The 17512-nt window shown below is 34.4% G+C and overlaps 1 protein-coding gene across 1 annotated transcript in view; it reads right to left on the reverse strand.

The window, feature by feature from the left end:
• The window catches only part of LOC131855714 (WD repeat-containing protein 47), an 84425-nt gene that overhangs the window by 26255 nt on the left and 40658 nt on the right, over positions 1-17512 (reverse strand). The window contains exon 4 of the mRNA XM_059207014.1: positions 4303-4446. Within this exon, the coding sequence (XP_059062997.1) occupies positions 4303-4446 (144 nt within the window). The remainder of the gene's footprint in view (positions 1-4302; positions 4447-17512) is intronic.

Consider the following 17512-nt stretch of genomic DNA (forward strand, 5'->3'; position numbering starts at 1 on the left):
ATTGTAAAATGTGCACGACAATAGTTGTTCATGCGTGGTATCATTTAATATTACACGTATATAAGTGTACAAAATAAAGAAACTGACTTTATCACGTTAATCGCCTCGATAATATCAGAAATATTTTCACATGGGCCATGATAACTTTATTAGATAATTTAGATAAAATGTATCAAAAAACGAATTTTTTTATTTGGCAAAATTCCCAAAATTTTTTTTTATATCACACATGTGACTGACATGGCTCTATATTAATACTTTTTTATCGACAAGCCGTAATTATTATAAATGTCTGACGTTCATTTATTTAATGTTATTGTTTGTAGTAAGCCAAGAAATTTTCATTTTGTTCCTGATAGGTCAAGAACCAAACCAATTAAACCAAGAAATTTTCATTTTGTTCCTGATAGGTCAAGAACCAAGCCAATTATACCGAGAAATTTTCATTTTGTTCCTGATAGGTCAAGAAACAAGCCTATTAAACCAAGAAATTTTCATTTTGTTCCTAATAGGTCAAGAAACAAGCCAATTAAACCAAGAAATTTTCATTTTGTTCCTAATAGGTTAAGAAATAAGCCAATTAAACCAAGAAATTTTCATTTTGTTCCTAATAGGTTAAGAAACAAGCCAATTAAACCAAGAAATTTTCATTTTGCTCCTGATAGGTCAAGAAACAAGCCAATTAAACCAAGAAAATTTCATTTTGTTCCTGATAGGTCAAGAAACAAGCCAATTAAACCAAGAAATTTTCATTTTGTTCCTAATAGGTTAAGAAACAAGCCAATTAAACCAAGAAATTTTCATTTTGTTCCTAATAGGTTAAGAAACAAGCCAATCAAACCAAGAAATTTTCATTTTGTTCCTAATAGGTTAAGAAACAAGCCAATTAAACCAAGAAATTTTCATTTTGTTCCTAATAGGTTAAGAAACAAGCCAATTAAACCAAGAAATTTTCATTTTGTTCCTAATAGGTTAAGAAACAAGCCAATTAAACCAAGAAATTTTCATTTTGCTCCTGATAGGTCAAGAAACAAGCCAATTAAACCAAGAAAATTTCATTTTGTTCCTGATAGGTCAAGCTTTCGAAACATATTGCAAATGTATCGTTTGCGGACATCTGTGATTGCTGTGGCCTTCTACTAAACCGCGTACGGCAGACATGTATGTCTGACAGGACACATGTAGAACTTCTTAGAGTCAGACACATATGACTGACATGGCGATCAACGTGTTAAAAAAAAATGTTTGAGTATTGAAATGAGTTTCTTGTCAGTTTTTCTAAATTGAATCTCTATTCTAAACTGGACGGTGGGAAATATTAATTATAAAAAAAAAACTTCACGTTCATAAGCCTTTTAAGTAAATAAGTTCATAAGACATTTTGACAGCCTCGGTGGTTTAGTGGTTTAGCACACCGCTTTACTATCCGATGGTCGTAGGTACAAATATTTGTATTCATGAGTATGATTGTTTGTATCGGTCTGGGTGTTTTCTATGTATAATATATATTTATTTACAAAAAAAAAATGTATCCATATATTTATATCAGTTGTCTAGTACCCATAACACAAGCTCTGCTTAGCTTGGGACTAGATGGCGCTGTGTGAATTGTCCTGAGATATTATATATTATATAAGCGGCTAAAATGTCCTATATGATAAGTGTTTTTTAACATTTTTCGTTGCAGCTCAACTTCTATTGATCGTATTCGTGATATAGTATATCCTGGCTTGAAAGATGGACTATTCTAGACTGAAAGAATGCTCATAATCGGATTCCGTAACCTCGAGCATCCAAATGACACATTACATAGATATTACAATAGATTGTTATATATGTATATATGTTATATAAGTACTTAGATATAGGCATACTTTAGTTATCCCGTCTAGAGAAATACATTAAACAATTAAAACTTTTGCCGTTACTATAGCAAAAGATTTTCGCGACCGAAATATAAAAATCTAACAATATACACATACTCTTACTTAGGGATATCACTCGTGACGTGTCATATTTTTTTTTGTTTTTATCGTGTACATTTATCAGTTTGTTGGGTTCTCGTCATGCTCGATTTTTTTCGGACTACTCTAATGCTGTTGGCCAGATGCAGATGCAGATAACTTATGAAGCGGCTGAAGGCCATAGCTCGCCTGATGTATTCGACGCCAGCTAAAGGGTCCGAACCTCGGCCCAGATTGTCGTAATTTCGATCCCCGTTTGAGTTCGACGGTGGGTTGATAGGAGGAAAGCATGCTGGGTATGTCCCACACACACATCCTATTTCACTTTTATTGCATCTTGCATTTTAATCTGCGACAAGTTTGGCTCACTTTCATCACTGTGTTCACTAAGCCGTTGGGATGATTTTTATTATTTCCTTGTATGATTTTATTTGTTTCAAAACTTCTTGTTGAACCTACAGAGCACGATGCAGTTGTTTATTAGTGACATACTAAGTATCACATTTTATATAATAATATATTATGTGTATAAATGCAGAAACAGAAATCTGCGAGGTCGATTTCCAATGACGCTGCATCACTCAACTATATAAGATCTTATTAGCGAGGAAGTAGCGAGTCGTATCTTCTTAATGATATAAGTTTTCCAAGTATGTATTACTGTTTATTTATATATAGGTATATACAGAAATGCATTAAATTTATGTGCATCTTTTTCCATAGAATAAGTATAGAAAATCATTTATTCAAATAAACTTAGTGAATAGTCAACAATTTTTTTTAATCTACCACTTATTCGGAAAGCTGTCTCATCACAAGAAGAATAAGCAAAAACTGTGGGACAGCTAGTATATATATATATATATATATATACAAAGCTATCTAACCACGCGATCTCCATTCCGCTTCAGAACTGAATAAAATGCCATAGGTTTATTTAAGTTTAGTAAAGCAATTAATTTCTGAACACACCCTGTTTGACAGGTACGAATAATTTGTATGGGGAAATGAAATTGTTGTTTTCATTATTTTATTTAATTTTTTCATATTATATCAACGTTTTAACCTTCCCTGGGACTTCCACGAATATTTAAGACTAAAATCTGCCAAATTAGTTGAGAGGTTCTCGAGTTTTAGCGAGACTAACGAACACCAATTCACCCTTACGAATATTATAAGTGCGAATGTTACTCTGTCTGTCTGTCTCGCTGTTACACCAAAACTACTGGACCAATTTAAATAAAATTTTGTACACAGTCTATACATAGGCTACTTTTAATGCGATAAAACGGTTGTAAGGCGATGAAACTTTGTATAGAAACTCATCATTTATGAAGTTAGGACTAAGAAATCTTTTTCCTTGGCTATTTTGGTTTAAATTATTGAATATTTTTTCATTATTTCACAGCTACTTTATATATATATATATAACTAACTGTTCCCACGACTTGTCCGCGTGGAATATTATTTTTTTTTAAATAAAAGTAGCCTAAGTTACTCCTTATTTACATCAGCTACTTGCCAATAAGTCCCGTCAAAATCGATCCAGCCATTTCAGAGACTAGTCGGAATAAACATACCTACAGACAGACAGACAAAACTGGTAAAAGATGTTATTTTGTTGTAAGTACCGTATTTATATTCATATGCATGTAGGAAAAAATGGTTATTTCAATATTACAAACAGATAGTCCAATTTTATACTCACTAAACAATTACTTGAATGACGAGCGTGCATGGCAATAGTTTTCATGTTCGGGATTTTCATTTAATGTTAGACATAGGCACCTATACAACTACCTATGCATTGTAAATAAACTGGCTTTAAAAAAAAAGTAATTCAATTGAATTTCTTGCCAGTTCTCAATTGGATCTATATACCGAACTGGAAAAATTATAATGACGACCTCGGTGGTCTAGCGGTCTAGCACACCGCTTTACGTCCGATGGTCGCGGGTTCGATTCCTCCTCGGCACAAATGTTTGTGCCGTGCGAGTATACGGTATTTGTATTCATGAGTATGATTGTTTGTATCGGTCTGGGTATTTTCTATGTATATTATGTATGTATTTACGAAAAAAAAAAAATATCTATGTACTTGTATCAGTTATCTAGTACCCGTAACACAAGCTTTAGATAGCTTAACTCGGGTCTAGATGGAGCTGTGTGAATTGTTATTAGATTATTATTATTATTATAATGTAAAAACTTGACGTTTATAAGCGGCTAAAATGTCCTACATGAATAAATGATTATTAAATTTGAATTTATATATAGGTATGTATAGATTGATGTTTCCAATGTGTGTCAAGTAGTAAGCAACATTCTCGTCTCTCACCTGGAAGGTCTTCCCTGTGGCGCAGTCTGTGACATATATCTTGCAGTCACCGGCGCCACCGCTTACCAGCAAACTGGTTTTGTTGGACGTGTCCTCGATGAAGCAAACATCACGCACCGTGCCATCGTGCATCGCCAGCTCCACCTAGCAACAAAAAAAGGCAATATGTAAAACAATTGCAAGAAATTATAACTGGTAACACCAGTGTCTGAGAATAAGTCCCTAAAATATGGTCGAGCGCAGTGATGGCTGGCTCATCCGTTATACTCGTGAACGAGTGCTGCTTGTATGGAGATCTACTCTAATCACTATGACTAATTTCCTGTTATTAATTGTTTAACCAGTTGTATATTCAATATTTTTTTCTATTTGAGTTTTTAATTGAATTAGTGCTAATTATTCACACACTTAAACTTAAAAATGTAAAGTAATAATAAAATTATTTAAAAGAGCAACACGCAAGTTTCTTGCTCGTTCTTCTTGTGATGAGACAGTTTTCCGAATCAGCGGTAGATTAAAAAAAATTGTGATGACTATTCAAAAGTGCTTCAATGTAAGTTTATTTGAATAAATGATTTTCTATTCTAATAAACTATGCCACTGTTGAGTTTCATTCCCAGTTACTAGTAGAAATAGAAATAAACTTAATATAAACATTTTTAATTCGACCACTCATTCATCACAAGAAGAATGAGCAAGAAACTTGTGTTTTGCTCTTTTTAATATATATTGTTTTAAGATTTACATTAACAAGGATTAGGCATGCGACAATCCATAGAAACCGCTACGCAATTAATCTCTGTTCAATCAGATAACATTGTTAGCGCTATGAATTTTAAGTTAGATTGAGTAAGTAAAGTTAAAAGTATGTTATACGGTATATTTGATTTAGGTATGTATTTTATTCATATTTATCTATAGCTTTATATATATTATATGTATTTGTATTTGTACTTTTAGTAAATATATATTATTTATGCCACAGATATTATTTTTCCTATTGATTACATTTGCACCGCCTACAGTTTCTCTGCACAACCTGCGGTTGACTGGTAGAAAATGCCGAAAGGCGTTAAGGTCCATATGTATGTACTATGTATGTGTATGTACCTTGGTATTTTGTGCATTGAAGTTATATAAATAAATAAAGTAGAAAATTGGTAAGTTCTTAACCAATTTGCAACTTTCTATCTTCAGATGAGTTATGAATTTTTTGAACTGTAAAGTTGGATTTTTCACGTCCCAACAGTTCCGCATTCATCCGTCAACATTCAGAGGTGAATAATGAACACTACGAGTATTTTTAATAGGCAATCTCTGTATTATTCATTAACTGGCTGCACACACGACATCGTCCGCGTGGAATTTGGAATTTAAAATAAAAGTAGTCTAAGTTACTGCTTATTACGTATTACGTATTATTACTTTTTTTGGCTGGTAGTTGCCAGCCAAAAAAAGTCCCTTCAGAATCGGTTAAGCCATTTCAGAGATTAGCCGGAACAAACAGACAGACAGGCAGACAAAAATTGTACAAAATATTATTTTGGTGTATGTACCATATTCATATTCATGGGCATGTAGTAAAAAACGGTTATTTCAATATTACAAACAAACACTCCACTTTTATTTATATGTAAAGATGTATAAAAGTATAGATATGTTAAAAAACGGTTATTTCAATATTACAAACAGACACTCCACTTTTATTTACATGTAAAGATGTATAAATGTAGATATGTATAGATAACATGACACCATACATTTGTTTTAATTGTTGCAGTCGTTTGATTACCATCTATATATGGATTTACAAATGTACACGCCAACAAAATCACTGCGACCATAAATCCAATAAAAACTACACTAGTGGACATGCACTTCCTCGAATAATTATTATAATGGCAGACAGCAGCATTAGTGTTGTGGTCGACGTTAAAATGAAAATCCAATATTAACAATACATTAAATAAATCATAAATATTCTCATCATTTGAATATATCGAATATTGTAACTACCATATAGTAATTTTTAGTAGCTGTGACGTGGTCGAGTGGAATGAGTAGTCATGCTCGCTAAAATGTCCAGACATGTGGCGGCGTGGTGGGCCGGGTCATTGGGCTCCCTAAAATATGGTCGAGCGCAGTGATAGCTGGCTGATCCGTCATATTCGTGACCGAGTGCTGCTTGTAGGGACTGGTCTGCTCTTATCACTACGACTGATTTAATCTTATTGTATATTTGATCCAAAAAAATTAGTGCTGGTTGGTAGTTTGTATTTACACGTTTCGACTTGTAAATGTAAACTTACAAGGATTATTTAAAAGAGCAACACACAAGTTTCTTGCTCGTTCTTCTTGTGATGAGACAGCTTTCCGAACGAGTGGTAGATAAAAAACAAATTGTTATGACTATTCAAAAGTGCTTAAATAAAGTTTATTTGAATAATTGATTTTCTATTTCTATTCTATTCACAAAGCGCCATTCAGTCCCAAGTTAAACATGGGTACTTGACAAGTGATATAAATATATAGATACATTTTTTTTAAATAAATACATATTAGACATAGAAAACACCCAGACCGATACAAACAATCGTACTCATGACTAACTTATGTACTGTGCGAGGAATTGAACCTGCTACCATCGGATAGTAAACCACTAGACCACCGAGGCTGTCATTATAATCCATTTCATTACACTAATTAGTATAAAAGCAAGTCAATGTGCATAACAAGCGGCATTAATTGATTTCGAACAACTCGCAGTATGAATATGGATTATTCCTATAATGACGAAGCTCTAATCCGGCATTATTTGTACCACAAACAAAGCCGTCTGCAACAAATAATAAATGAAATGAAATTTAATTAATTAATTAATTAATTTATTTATTTTATTTAATTATTATGAAATGCTTGTAATCATCACTACATAGTCCGTCCTTAGGTATGTTCAAATCTTTAAAACTATGCAACGGATTTCGAAACAGTGTTTTTATTAATATAAAGAGTCAATCTAGTCTCTAGAGTTATATATGATATATGTCGAGGTCGATGTTCTCCCTCAAATACAGTTGACTGGAATAATGGCTGGCTCATCGTCATACTTGTGAACTGTTCAGGTTGCGAACACTGATTAATTTTTTTGTTCTTAGCGATAGCATATGCTGGTGACCACTCTATTCTTCCAAATTTGAATTTAAATGAATCTGTTTTATTGTAAACATGTACAACATTTATTTGAATACGAGCTGAGTTTCTTGTCAATTTTTCTCATTTCGAAATCATCCCGAACTGATGGTAGATTTGACATAATATATGAGTCTGTAATAGACCTACATGAATAAAGATATTTTGTATTTGAATTTGAATTTAGTTTCACAAAAGTCCGCAGTGTCTCAAGACGAAGGTTTACGACCAATGTGTGTTGCCAGTGATGACTTACGGAACAGAGACGTGTGGGCTAATTATGTAACTTCGTTCGCAACGATTTTCGTATGTAACGTAGTAAAAATGACGTCATCTGTCAATAATGCGATCATATAGACGCCATTTGACGCTGTCAACTAGCATTGCAACGTAAACGCAACTTTACATATCGATAAAAATTATTTCTATCGAATGTCGATTTAGTAACCTCGTTGCAACGTCACGTAATCGCTATTTTGCCGAAATGACAGCGTGGAATTGAAACGGTTTTTACATTATGAGAAACAATTTAGAAGGTGTTTCTTTTGGTTACAATCTTTAAAATATCAGCATTAGCAGCATTATTTATCTTGTTTTGGTAATTTTCAGTATTACATATATTTTTATTATATTAAACATTACGTAGAAAGTCGTGAAAAGGTTTTAAATTTATTAAAATGGGAAAATTGTCACGACTCACAACACGACATCAGTGTTGCCAATTCGATATTTTATTTTCGTCCCAAATCACATAGAATGTTGTATTAACTAGAGTAAATGTTTAATATAAAATTAGGGTTGATTATGATATTAATATAATTAAAAAACTATTTCAATGAATACGGTGCTCTGTGAACGGAATACAACGTTTATGATGCTCTGTGATTTGTTTAAAGTAAATAAATTTATTTGTTTAAAGTTTTTACAATTATGTACAAATTTAAAAAGATGTGCCCATATCATTTTAAATTTATATGGATACCTACGTACTTACCTAGGTATGTATAGCAGAAAAGAAAATTTAATTTGTAGGTTAAATTAATATTATTAATGATTATAAATAGTTTGTATAAAATATGCTTTTATATTCAAAATTATTAACCTTATTTTTTCATTAGAATAGAATAGACTTTCTTTATTTTATTTTATTAAATGTCTATTAATAAAATTAAAATAAAAGAACAAGTGAACGCTGCAGTATATTTTGTAATTTTTGAACGCAATAAAAATTGTTTCAAATCAACCAACTAGTGTAACAACCCAATAAATTAAAATGTATCCCTCTAAAGGTATAAGCTATCTAATGTACTGACTTTTTAAATTGGTCGGATTAACAATATTCCGCTGCAACTTCATAGTAGTGTTTTATCGATAGAAATGATTTATGTTGCGGTCATTCGACCTTACTTGATCGCATTTTTTAAATTGAAATGATTTCATATTGCATCACAACTTCAACAGAAATAATTTCATATCGTGTTACATAATTAGCCCAGTGGTCTCTAACTATGGGCCCCATCAACAAGCTCAGAGTCACTCAGAGGGCAATGGAGAGGGCTTTGCTCGGAGTTACTCTGCGTGATCGAATCAGAAATGAGGAGATCCGCAGAAGAACCAGAGTGACCGACATAGCCCGAAGAATTGCGACTTTGAAGTGGCAATGGGCAGGGCACATAGTTCGTAGGACAGATGGCCGTTGGGGCAGTAAAGTCCTCGAGTGGCGACCACGGACCGGAAGACGCAGCGTGGGAAGGCCTCCAGCAAGGTGGACCGACGATCTGGTCAATATCGCTGGAAGGCATTGGATGCGAGCAGCGCAGGACCGATCGTCGTGGAGATCTTTAGGGGAGGCCTATGTCCAGCAGTGGACGTCTTCCGGGCTGCGATGATGATGATGGCACGTGCATAATGATGATGATCAAATCAAAAATCATTCAGTCATGTAGGTCAATTTAGCCGTTTATGAACGTCAAGATTTTTGTAATTTTTTTCCCACCGTGGAAAACTTTTACAGGTAGGTAAGGAAACAGTTCAAGTATTAACAAAATAAATCAAATTTTCTTGAACTACATGTTATGAAGGTAAGTCGTATCGAAGGTAACTGGTCAAGGGACGTAAGTGAAACCAATGTAATGAAAAGAAAAGCTTAATCAACAGCAACTAATGCTTATAAAGATTCAAAGAGCGCTCGACTGAAAATATTAAATCCGATTGCATTTTATATTTAACAGCAATATTAACTGAGTGAGTCTATTCAATACGGCAAGAGAAATTTATATTTAATAAATCATGTAATATACCTTTAAAGCACTTTACTTTTACTACTATTTTCAACTTTATAGCTGACTTATTAAAGAAATTGATTTCAAATAGACTGCATACTTTATTATAGCTCATCGAATCAGTGATCCAGTATTAATTTAATCCAGTTTTAGACAAAACAAAATGTAAGAAGAACTTATCATTAGATAGTATAAAACAAACTCGTTGTCGCTGTCTGTCTGTCCCTATGTATGCTTAAATCTTTAAAACTACGCAACGTATTTTCAAGCAGTTTTTTTTAATAGATAGTTTATATGTATTATATATAATGTACAACCGTGCAAGGCCGGGGACCCGCCCCGGCTTTGCCGCTAGTATTTTACATAAAGTTTCACTACCTTGCGAGACAGATTACAAACTAATTGAGATCATATTCTTATCGCGATATATAAATTGAGTATAATAATACTCAATTTTAATATTAATAATATTATTTATAATATACTAACTACTTGCACTGGCTTTGCACGGGTGTACTTATATTATATAAACCTTCCTCTTGAATCTCTCTATCTATTAAAAAAAACTGCTTCAAAATCCGTTGGGTAGTTTTAAAGATTTAAGCATACATAGGGACGGACAGACAGCGACAGCGACTTTGTTTTTTACTATTTAATAATAATGATTATCCCTATGTTCAGCCAATATTTTACCTTTCAATAGCACATTTTATAACAATTTCTGATTTCAATTAAAATCGTCCGTTCCGAGAATATTCGGATTCTATTTCAATGCACTTTTTTAAATACTTAACAAGCTGTGCCCACGCATTCACCCGTATAAAATTTATAGTCTACTTGCAGTCCCGGCAAACGTTGTTTTGCCATACAAATAAATATCGCTATTAAAAAATTATGTTTCATGCTAGAAGGGTAAAAATTTAGGCTTGTATGTATTTTTAAATCCTAAATAATAATAAAATAAAAATAAAATGTTATGTCGAAAAAATAAATAAAACATATTTAGGGTTGGATATCCCTTACCACTTAGGGGTATGAAAAATAGATAGTAGCCTATTCTCAGACCTACTGAATATTTATATAAAGTTTCATAAAAATCGATCAAGCCGTTTGGGAGGAGTACGGTAACTAACATTGTGACACGAGAATTTTATACTCTGTGTTATTCTGATGTATAAGCTATGTTACAGTAAAGTTTCATCAAAATCCGTTCTGTAGTTTTTGCGTGAAAGAGTAACAAACATCCATCCATACTGATAAGCTTTCGTGTTTATAATATTAGTAAGATGGCTGCTTTACGCGATCGTTTAGAATAGACTTTCTCTATCTATATATTGTGTTGGCTCATGATCATCGTGTGGAAATATGTAATACTAGCTATTCCCGCGACATCGTCCGCGTGTAATTTATTTCTCTAAAATAAAAGTAGCCTAAGTTACTCCTTAGTACATCTGCTACCTGCCAACAAAGTCCCGTAAAAATCGGTCCAGCTATTTCAGAGATCAGCCGGAACAAATAGACAGACAGACAAGAAGTGTAAAAAAAAATATTTTGGTGTATGTACCGTATTTATATTCATATGGATGTAGTAAGAAACTATAAATGCAAATGTTTGTCCCGTGCGAGGAATCGAACCCGTGACCATCGGTAGTAAGGCAGTGTGTTAAATCACTAGACCACCGAGGCCGTCAAAGTTATTATTATTATTATAATTACGGTCGAATTTCGACTAGCTGGCGAGCACTAGTATACTAAAAGCCATCGTCTCAGGAAGCATACCTACCAGTACATATAATATACCTTACCATAAACTAAATGCATCGGCCGAGTTTCGTCACGCACCAGCATCCGAAGCACAGTATAATATCTATTTCCGTTTACGTAAGACTGGAACTAACCATTCAATTTCCGTGTACTGAACCCAAGTGGAACGGATTTCTAATAGCCGCAGGTTTGGACGTGAAAATTTAATTAAAATTTATGTGTTAATCACTCGATGCAGCAAAGTTAGATAACTATATGACCTTGTTAGGTAACATAATTAATAACATATCAACAGTATTCTAGTTTATATATGATATAAACAACGGAATTATAGTTTACTAGCTGTCCCGGAAAACGTTGTTTTGTTATAAATTAATAACGCTATAAAAAAATAGGGGTTTATGATAGAAGGGTGCAAATTTAGGATTGTATGTTGTATCATAAAAAATGGAAACTAAAAATTTTGTCTAAAAAATAAAAAATAAATTTTAGGGGTGCACTACCCCTAACATTTAGGGGGATGAAAAATAGATTTCGGCCGATTCTCAGACCTACTCAATACGCTTAGAAAGTTTCATAAGAATTGGTCAAGCCGTTTCGGTGGAGTATGGGAACGAAAACTGTGACACGAGAATTTTATAGAATAGAATAGAATAGAAAATCATTTATTCAAATAAACTTACATTGAAGCACTTTTGAGTAGTCATCACATTTTTTTTTTTAATCTACCGCTCATTCGGAATGCTGTTTCATCACAAGAAGAACAAGCAAGAAACTTGTGTGTTGCTCTTTTAAATAATTTATTCTTACTTACAATTTAAGTTTAAGTGTGTGAATACAAACCACCGATTAGCACTAATTCAATGAAATAATAAACATTCAATATACAACAACTGGTTAAACAATTAATAAGAGAAAATAAGTCATAGTGATTAGAGCAGACCAGTCCACACAAGCGGCACCCGTTCACGAGTAGGTCGGATGAGCCAGCCACCACTGCGACCATATTTTAGGGAGCCCAATGACCCGGCCCACCACGCCGCTACAAGTCTGGACATTTTAGTGAGCATGACTACTCAAAACACCAGACCACGTCATAGCTACTCACAATTGCCATCTGATATTTATAAGATATATAAGTTGGTATTAAAAAACAAATGCCATACATGACTGTAGCATTTCCAATGAATCGCTAGAATTTCACTAGAAACCTTAGAACAATATGCATCCCGACACGGAAATCACAGCGCCCCCTCCCCCCAATGCACTCACCGCCGTGGAATCACAAAAGCCGTGATAACGATGTCTGTCAAATGGCTCTATGCTTATAAAGTTTCTGCAGACGACGCGGCAGAATAAATACGACGCCACCGTAATAATACCCCGTACATGAAACGCCGGGGACTTAGTGGAGTAAAGGATTTAGAATTGTTAGCTTCGAAATTACAGATTGCCATACCGTACTTTTAGAGCAAGAGCCCACGACGGCCAGACATACGTCATTTTAGTAAACGTGAAAGTTCTTGTATGTGTGTCCCCAACACAGGTAAGAACGATCCCCAAACATGAAACCTGGATCGTGGTTCCTTTGGCAGGTACCAGGTAACAAAGGTGTAAAAAATACATCCATATTTTCATATATTGTTCGTAGCATTATTATAACTTGCGCTGCTCATTGCCAGACACTTAGTGTGGTTCCAACCCCCCGCCGGACCCCCCTAAACTATACTATTTTAGAATTAAACTTACGTCATAGAATGACGTAAGTTACCAAGAAAACTGTCTGGCAATTTAGGAAACTAAGTTTAATAGTTCTCTCAATAATATATATAAAGTTCAGCTTTATTAAAATGACGTAAGTTTATTATTATAAGCCAAAGGAACCACGATCCAGGTTTCATGTTTGGGGATCGTTCTTACCTGTGTTGCACGCATACAAGAACTTTCACGTTTATTAAAATGACGTATGTCTGGCAGTCGTGGGCTCTTGGGCTATTTGTACGTTGTATTGTATTGACGACCTCCGTGGTCTAGCGGTCTAGCACACCGCTTTACGTCCGATTGTCGCTGATTCGATTGCTCGCACGGCACAAACATTTGTATTCATGAGTATGATTGTTTGTATCGGTCTGTGTGTTTTCTATGTATAATATGTATTTACGAAAAAAAAATTATCTATGGACTTGTATCAGTTGTCTAGTACCCAATAACAAGCTTTAGATAGCTTAACTTGGGGCTAGATGGCGCTGTGTGAATTGTCTACTGAACTGTTGTTATTATCATTATTAAGAAATTAACTGGCAATACCAGTGTCTGAGAATAAAATAATGCCACCGTTGTTTCGTGTTTTTAGTTTCATTCCCAGTTACTTGTAGAAATAGAAATAAATTTAATATAAGCATTTTTGAATAGTCATATTTTTCTATTCAACCACTCATTCGGAACGCAGACTCAACACAAGAAGAACGATTATATTATTATATTGTCTGTAGGCTACAATCCTACTTGCATTCACAACAGACATATAACACAAATACATTTACTGTAAAATGTGACAAGAGTGGATAAGATAAGGAATGAATACATTAGAGGAAGTATGAAAGTGGCGCCGGTGTCGGAGAGGTTGAAGAGTAATCATCTGTAGTGATATGGACATGTAATGCGTAGGAATGAAGATCATATTTCAAGGATGGTGTTACATATGAATGTAGATGGTTATAAGGGCAGAGGAAGGCCGAAAAAGAGATGGATGGATTATGTGAAAGATGATATGGTAAGAAAGGGAGTAAATAACGCGATGTGTTTATTTGTGATCGGTGTAATGTTTTTCTTTTCCATTCATCCCTGTTCGCAGTCATCTCGTTATTTACTCTCTTTCTTACCATATCATCTTTCACACAGTCCATCCATCTCTTATTCGGCATTTCACTACCAGTTTTAAGGACATCCACTATGTAATACTCTCCTTAAAATATTATCTACATTCCTGTGATTATACTACATCGTCAAATTCAAAATATCTTTCTCTTATATTATGCAAAATCTACCGTCAGTTCGGAATGATTTCGACATGAGAATAACTGACAAGAAACTCAGCTCGTATTCTTTTCAAAATAATGTTACACGTGTTTACAATAATACATATTCATTTTTAAATTCATACTTGGGTGAATATACTGACCACCAGCATTTGCTTGATGAGTTCTTATTATACAGGCGATAGTTTGTGAGTATGGATATTTATTACTCTTTCACGCAAAATCTACTGAACGAATAGTGACGCAACTTTATAGTAATAGAGTTTATTCAGGTACATCAGAAGAACACATAAGCAATAATTTCAAAAGATATTATGCAAATTGGACGAAATATATAATGATAAGTGACATGTAAGTGAGACGAGTTGCGAGGGTCAGCTATAATATATTTTTATTCACCCTGGGATGTAGAGAGCGCGACGCTGAGATGTCAAAGTTTCCTCGATGTCAAGAACTTTTAAAACAAATAACTCGTAGCGAGACAAAGCCAGCAACAGTTGGTTGTAGCACGTACACAAACACGAAGCTCAAAACAGCTGATAACTTGCATTTCCTCGAAAATACACAATTGCACGTACGTCTCGATTTGCATTTCGTTCTGCTGATCTGTTGCCTGATCAGCAGAATAAAAATGCAAAACGTGCCACTATTTTTCAATGCATCAATTTTTCTCTAACGAAATGTATCAGCCCGGGGAGGCAAACCATTGTCGCTTTTGTCACTTTTCATTAAATTGCATCTAAGCAAATTTTACATGCATTCAATAAAAACGTCATGTTAACACTTACAATACGAATTTGGAAGTTAGTCTAAACCGAGAATTTTTATGGCTAAATAAAAGTTAATGACAAAAGGAACAGGACCTGTTTATTGAAGATTTTTTTTTCTACATCTTTTATTTAAAACACATATTACCAGCATATGCTATTGCAAAAGCAAAAACTCTAATCAGTGTTCATAACCTTAACAGTATTTCAATAATATGACATCACGAGTACATATAGTACTCAAAGGCAAGCATCAGTCCACACTCAATCATTTATACATCGTAGCAACCAGATTGTTTGGTCACACCAAACAAGCATATGGCTTACCTAGGCCTATGCACGACAAAAATCTGCAGATTCTGTCAAACTGAAAAGGAAACGCCGCTACACATCCTAAGTCGTTGTAACCCACTCATGCATAAACGTAATATCTCCTTTGGAAAGTTTACACTCTTTCCCGAGGAGATAAAAACCATCGCTCCTAAGAATATCCTTCAATTCTTGTCCCTGACGGGTCTAGGGAACTCTGAAAAAGGGCGAGGACAATAGATCTATGCAGCTCGCAGTGCTACAGGTGCAGGTATCTGATAATAACCCAAACAACCCAATAAAAAATTGTTCAGAGTAGACTCATATAATTTTACTGAAATGAATATGTTAATTCTTGTGCCTTATTGATGAACAAGACGAATCTGTCATCCCCATATGAGAGGACTTCGTTTTTCTTTTGTTTTTTTCGGGCTACATAATGCTGTTTGCCGCAGCTGGCCTTTACAGCTTCACCGGACGTTAGGGGGCGAGTGCAGATGGCACTCCAAACCCGCGGAAGGACTTATGAAGCGGCTGAAGGCCAACTCCTGCCTGACGGATCCGACTTTAGTCTGAGGGCACCACTAGGGGCAGGGGTAGGCAACTTCGGCTCAGGCCGTCGTAATATCGATCTCTGTTTGAATTTGACGGTGGGGCGGTCTACGTGCCGATATATACAGAGGGTATTTCAATTATTGAAATGGATCTCCGAATGTATTCGATTTCATGCAAACGGCTTTACCACGTTACCAGACGCTACCTATAATAACGTACGGCTGGCTTTGCTTTGTGCTCGCAAACGTCACGGACAGGCATTTTGTCATATAGGTACACATGCTTTTAATTAAACTAGTTGAGAGGTACGTGTAAGTTTACTAAACAACTTAGTTCCCAAAGATCGAGTTCGAATCTGAGCTACTAATTGTTGTACGTTAATTTATACTTAATACAGTCTTGTAGGTACGATATGAAATATCAGGTAACATATAGAAAATAATATAAAGAGAAATAAAAACTATTGGTCCCAACACGAACTGCAAACTTATATATACATATGAATAAAATTGGAGTGTCTGTTTGTAGTATTTAAATAACCGTTTTTACTACATCCGTATGAATGTAAATACGGTACATACACCAAAATATCATTTTTTACATTTTTTATCTGTCTGTCTGTTCCGGCTAATCTATGAAATGGCTGGACCGATTTCGACGGGACTTTTTTTGGCAGGTAGTTGATTTAATAAGGCGTAATATAGGCTATTTTTATTTTGAAAAATTCTTTTATTTTACAAAAATATAGGTACCTTCCACGCAGACTAAGTCGCGGAAACAGCTAGTTACTAAATAATATTACTCCCTAGACAATTCACACAAAGCCATCTAGTCAAAAGACAAGTAGAGTTAACTTTTGTCTCGGATACTAGACACCTGATACAATTACTTAAATACTTTTTTTGTGAATACATACATATAATAATATACATAAAAAAACACCCAGACCGGGTTCACTTTAGTTTGTATAACAATCGTACTCATTAATACAAAAGTTTGTACCTTGCGAGGAATCGAACCCGCAACCATCGGAAGTAAAGCGATGTGCTAAACAGTTAGATCACCGAAGCCATCAATAAGCCACTAAAAACTGTTGCTAATATACCTGATTGTCCGCTCCAGAGGCACTGGATAACGTTGCATTGTGGACCCAGTGCTTCTGGACGTGGACACAGGTACATGAATTAAATTTATCTACGTATATGTATATTATAAGTTACTAACATAGTTTTATAAGTTTTTTACTAACACTATATGGATGTAATTCCGAATTAAAAATAAATAAATAAATAAGAAATATATATAT

This window comes from Achroia grisella, unplaced genomic scaffold (genome assembly GCF_030625045.1).
Source record: "Achroia grisella isolate CSIRO2021 unplaced genomic scaffold, CSIRO_AGI_Agris_v1 utg1470, whole genome shotgun sequence".
Lineage (NCBI taxonomy): Eukaryota > Metazoa > Arthropoda > Insecta > Lepidoptera > Pyralidae > Achroia > Achroia grisella.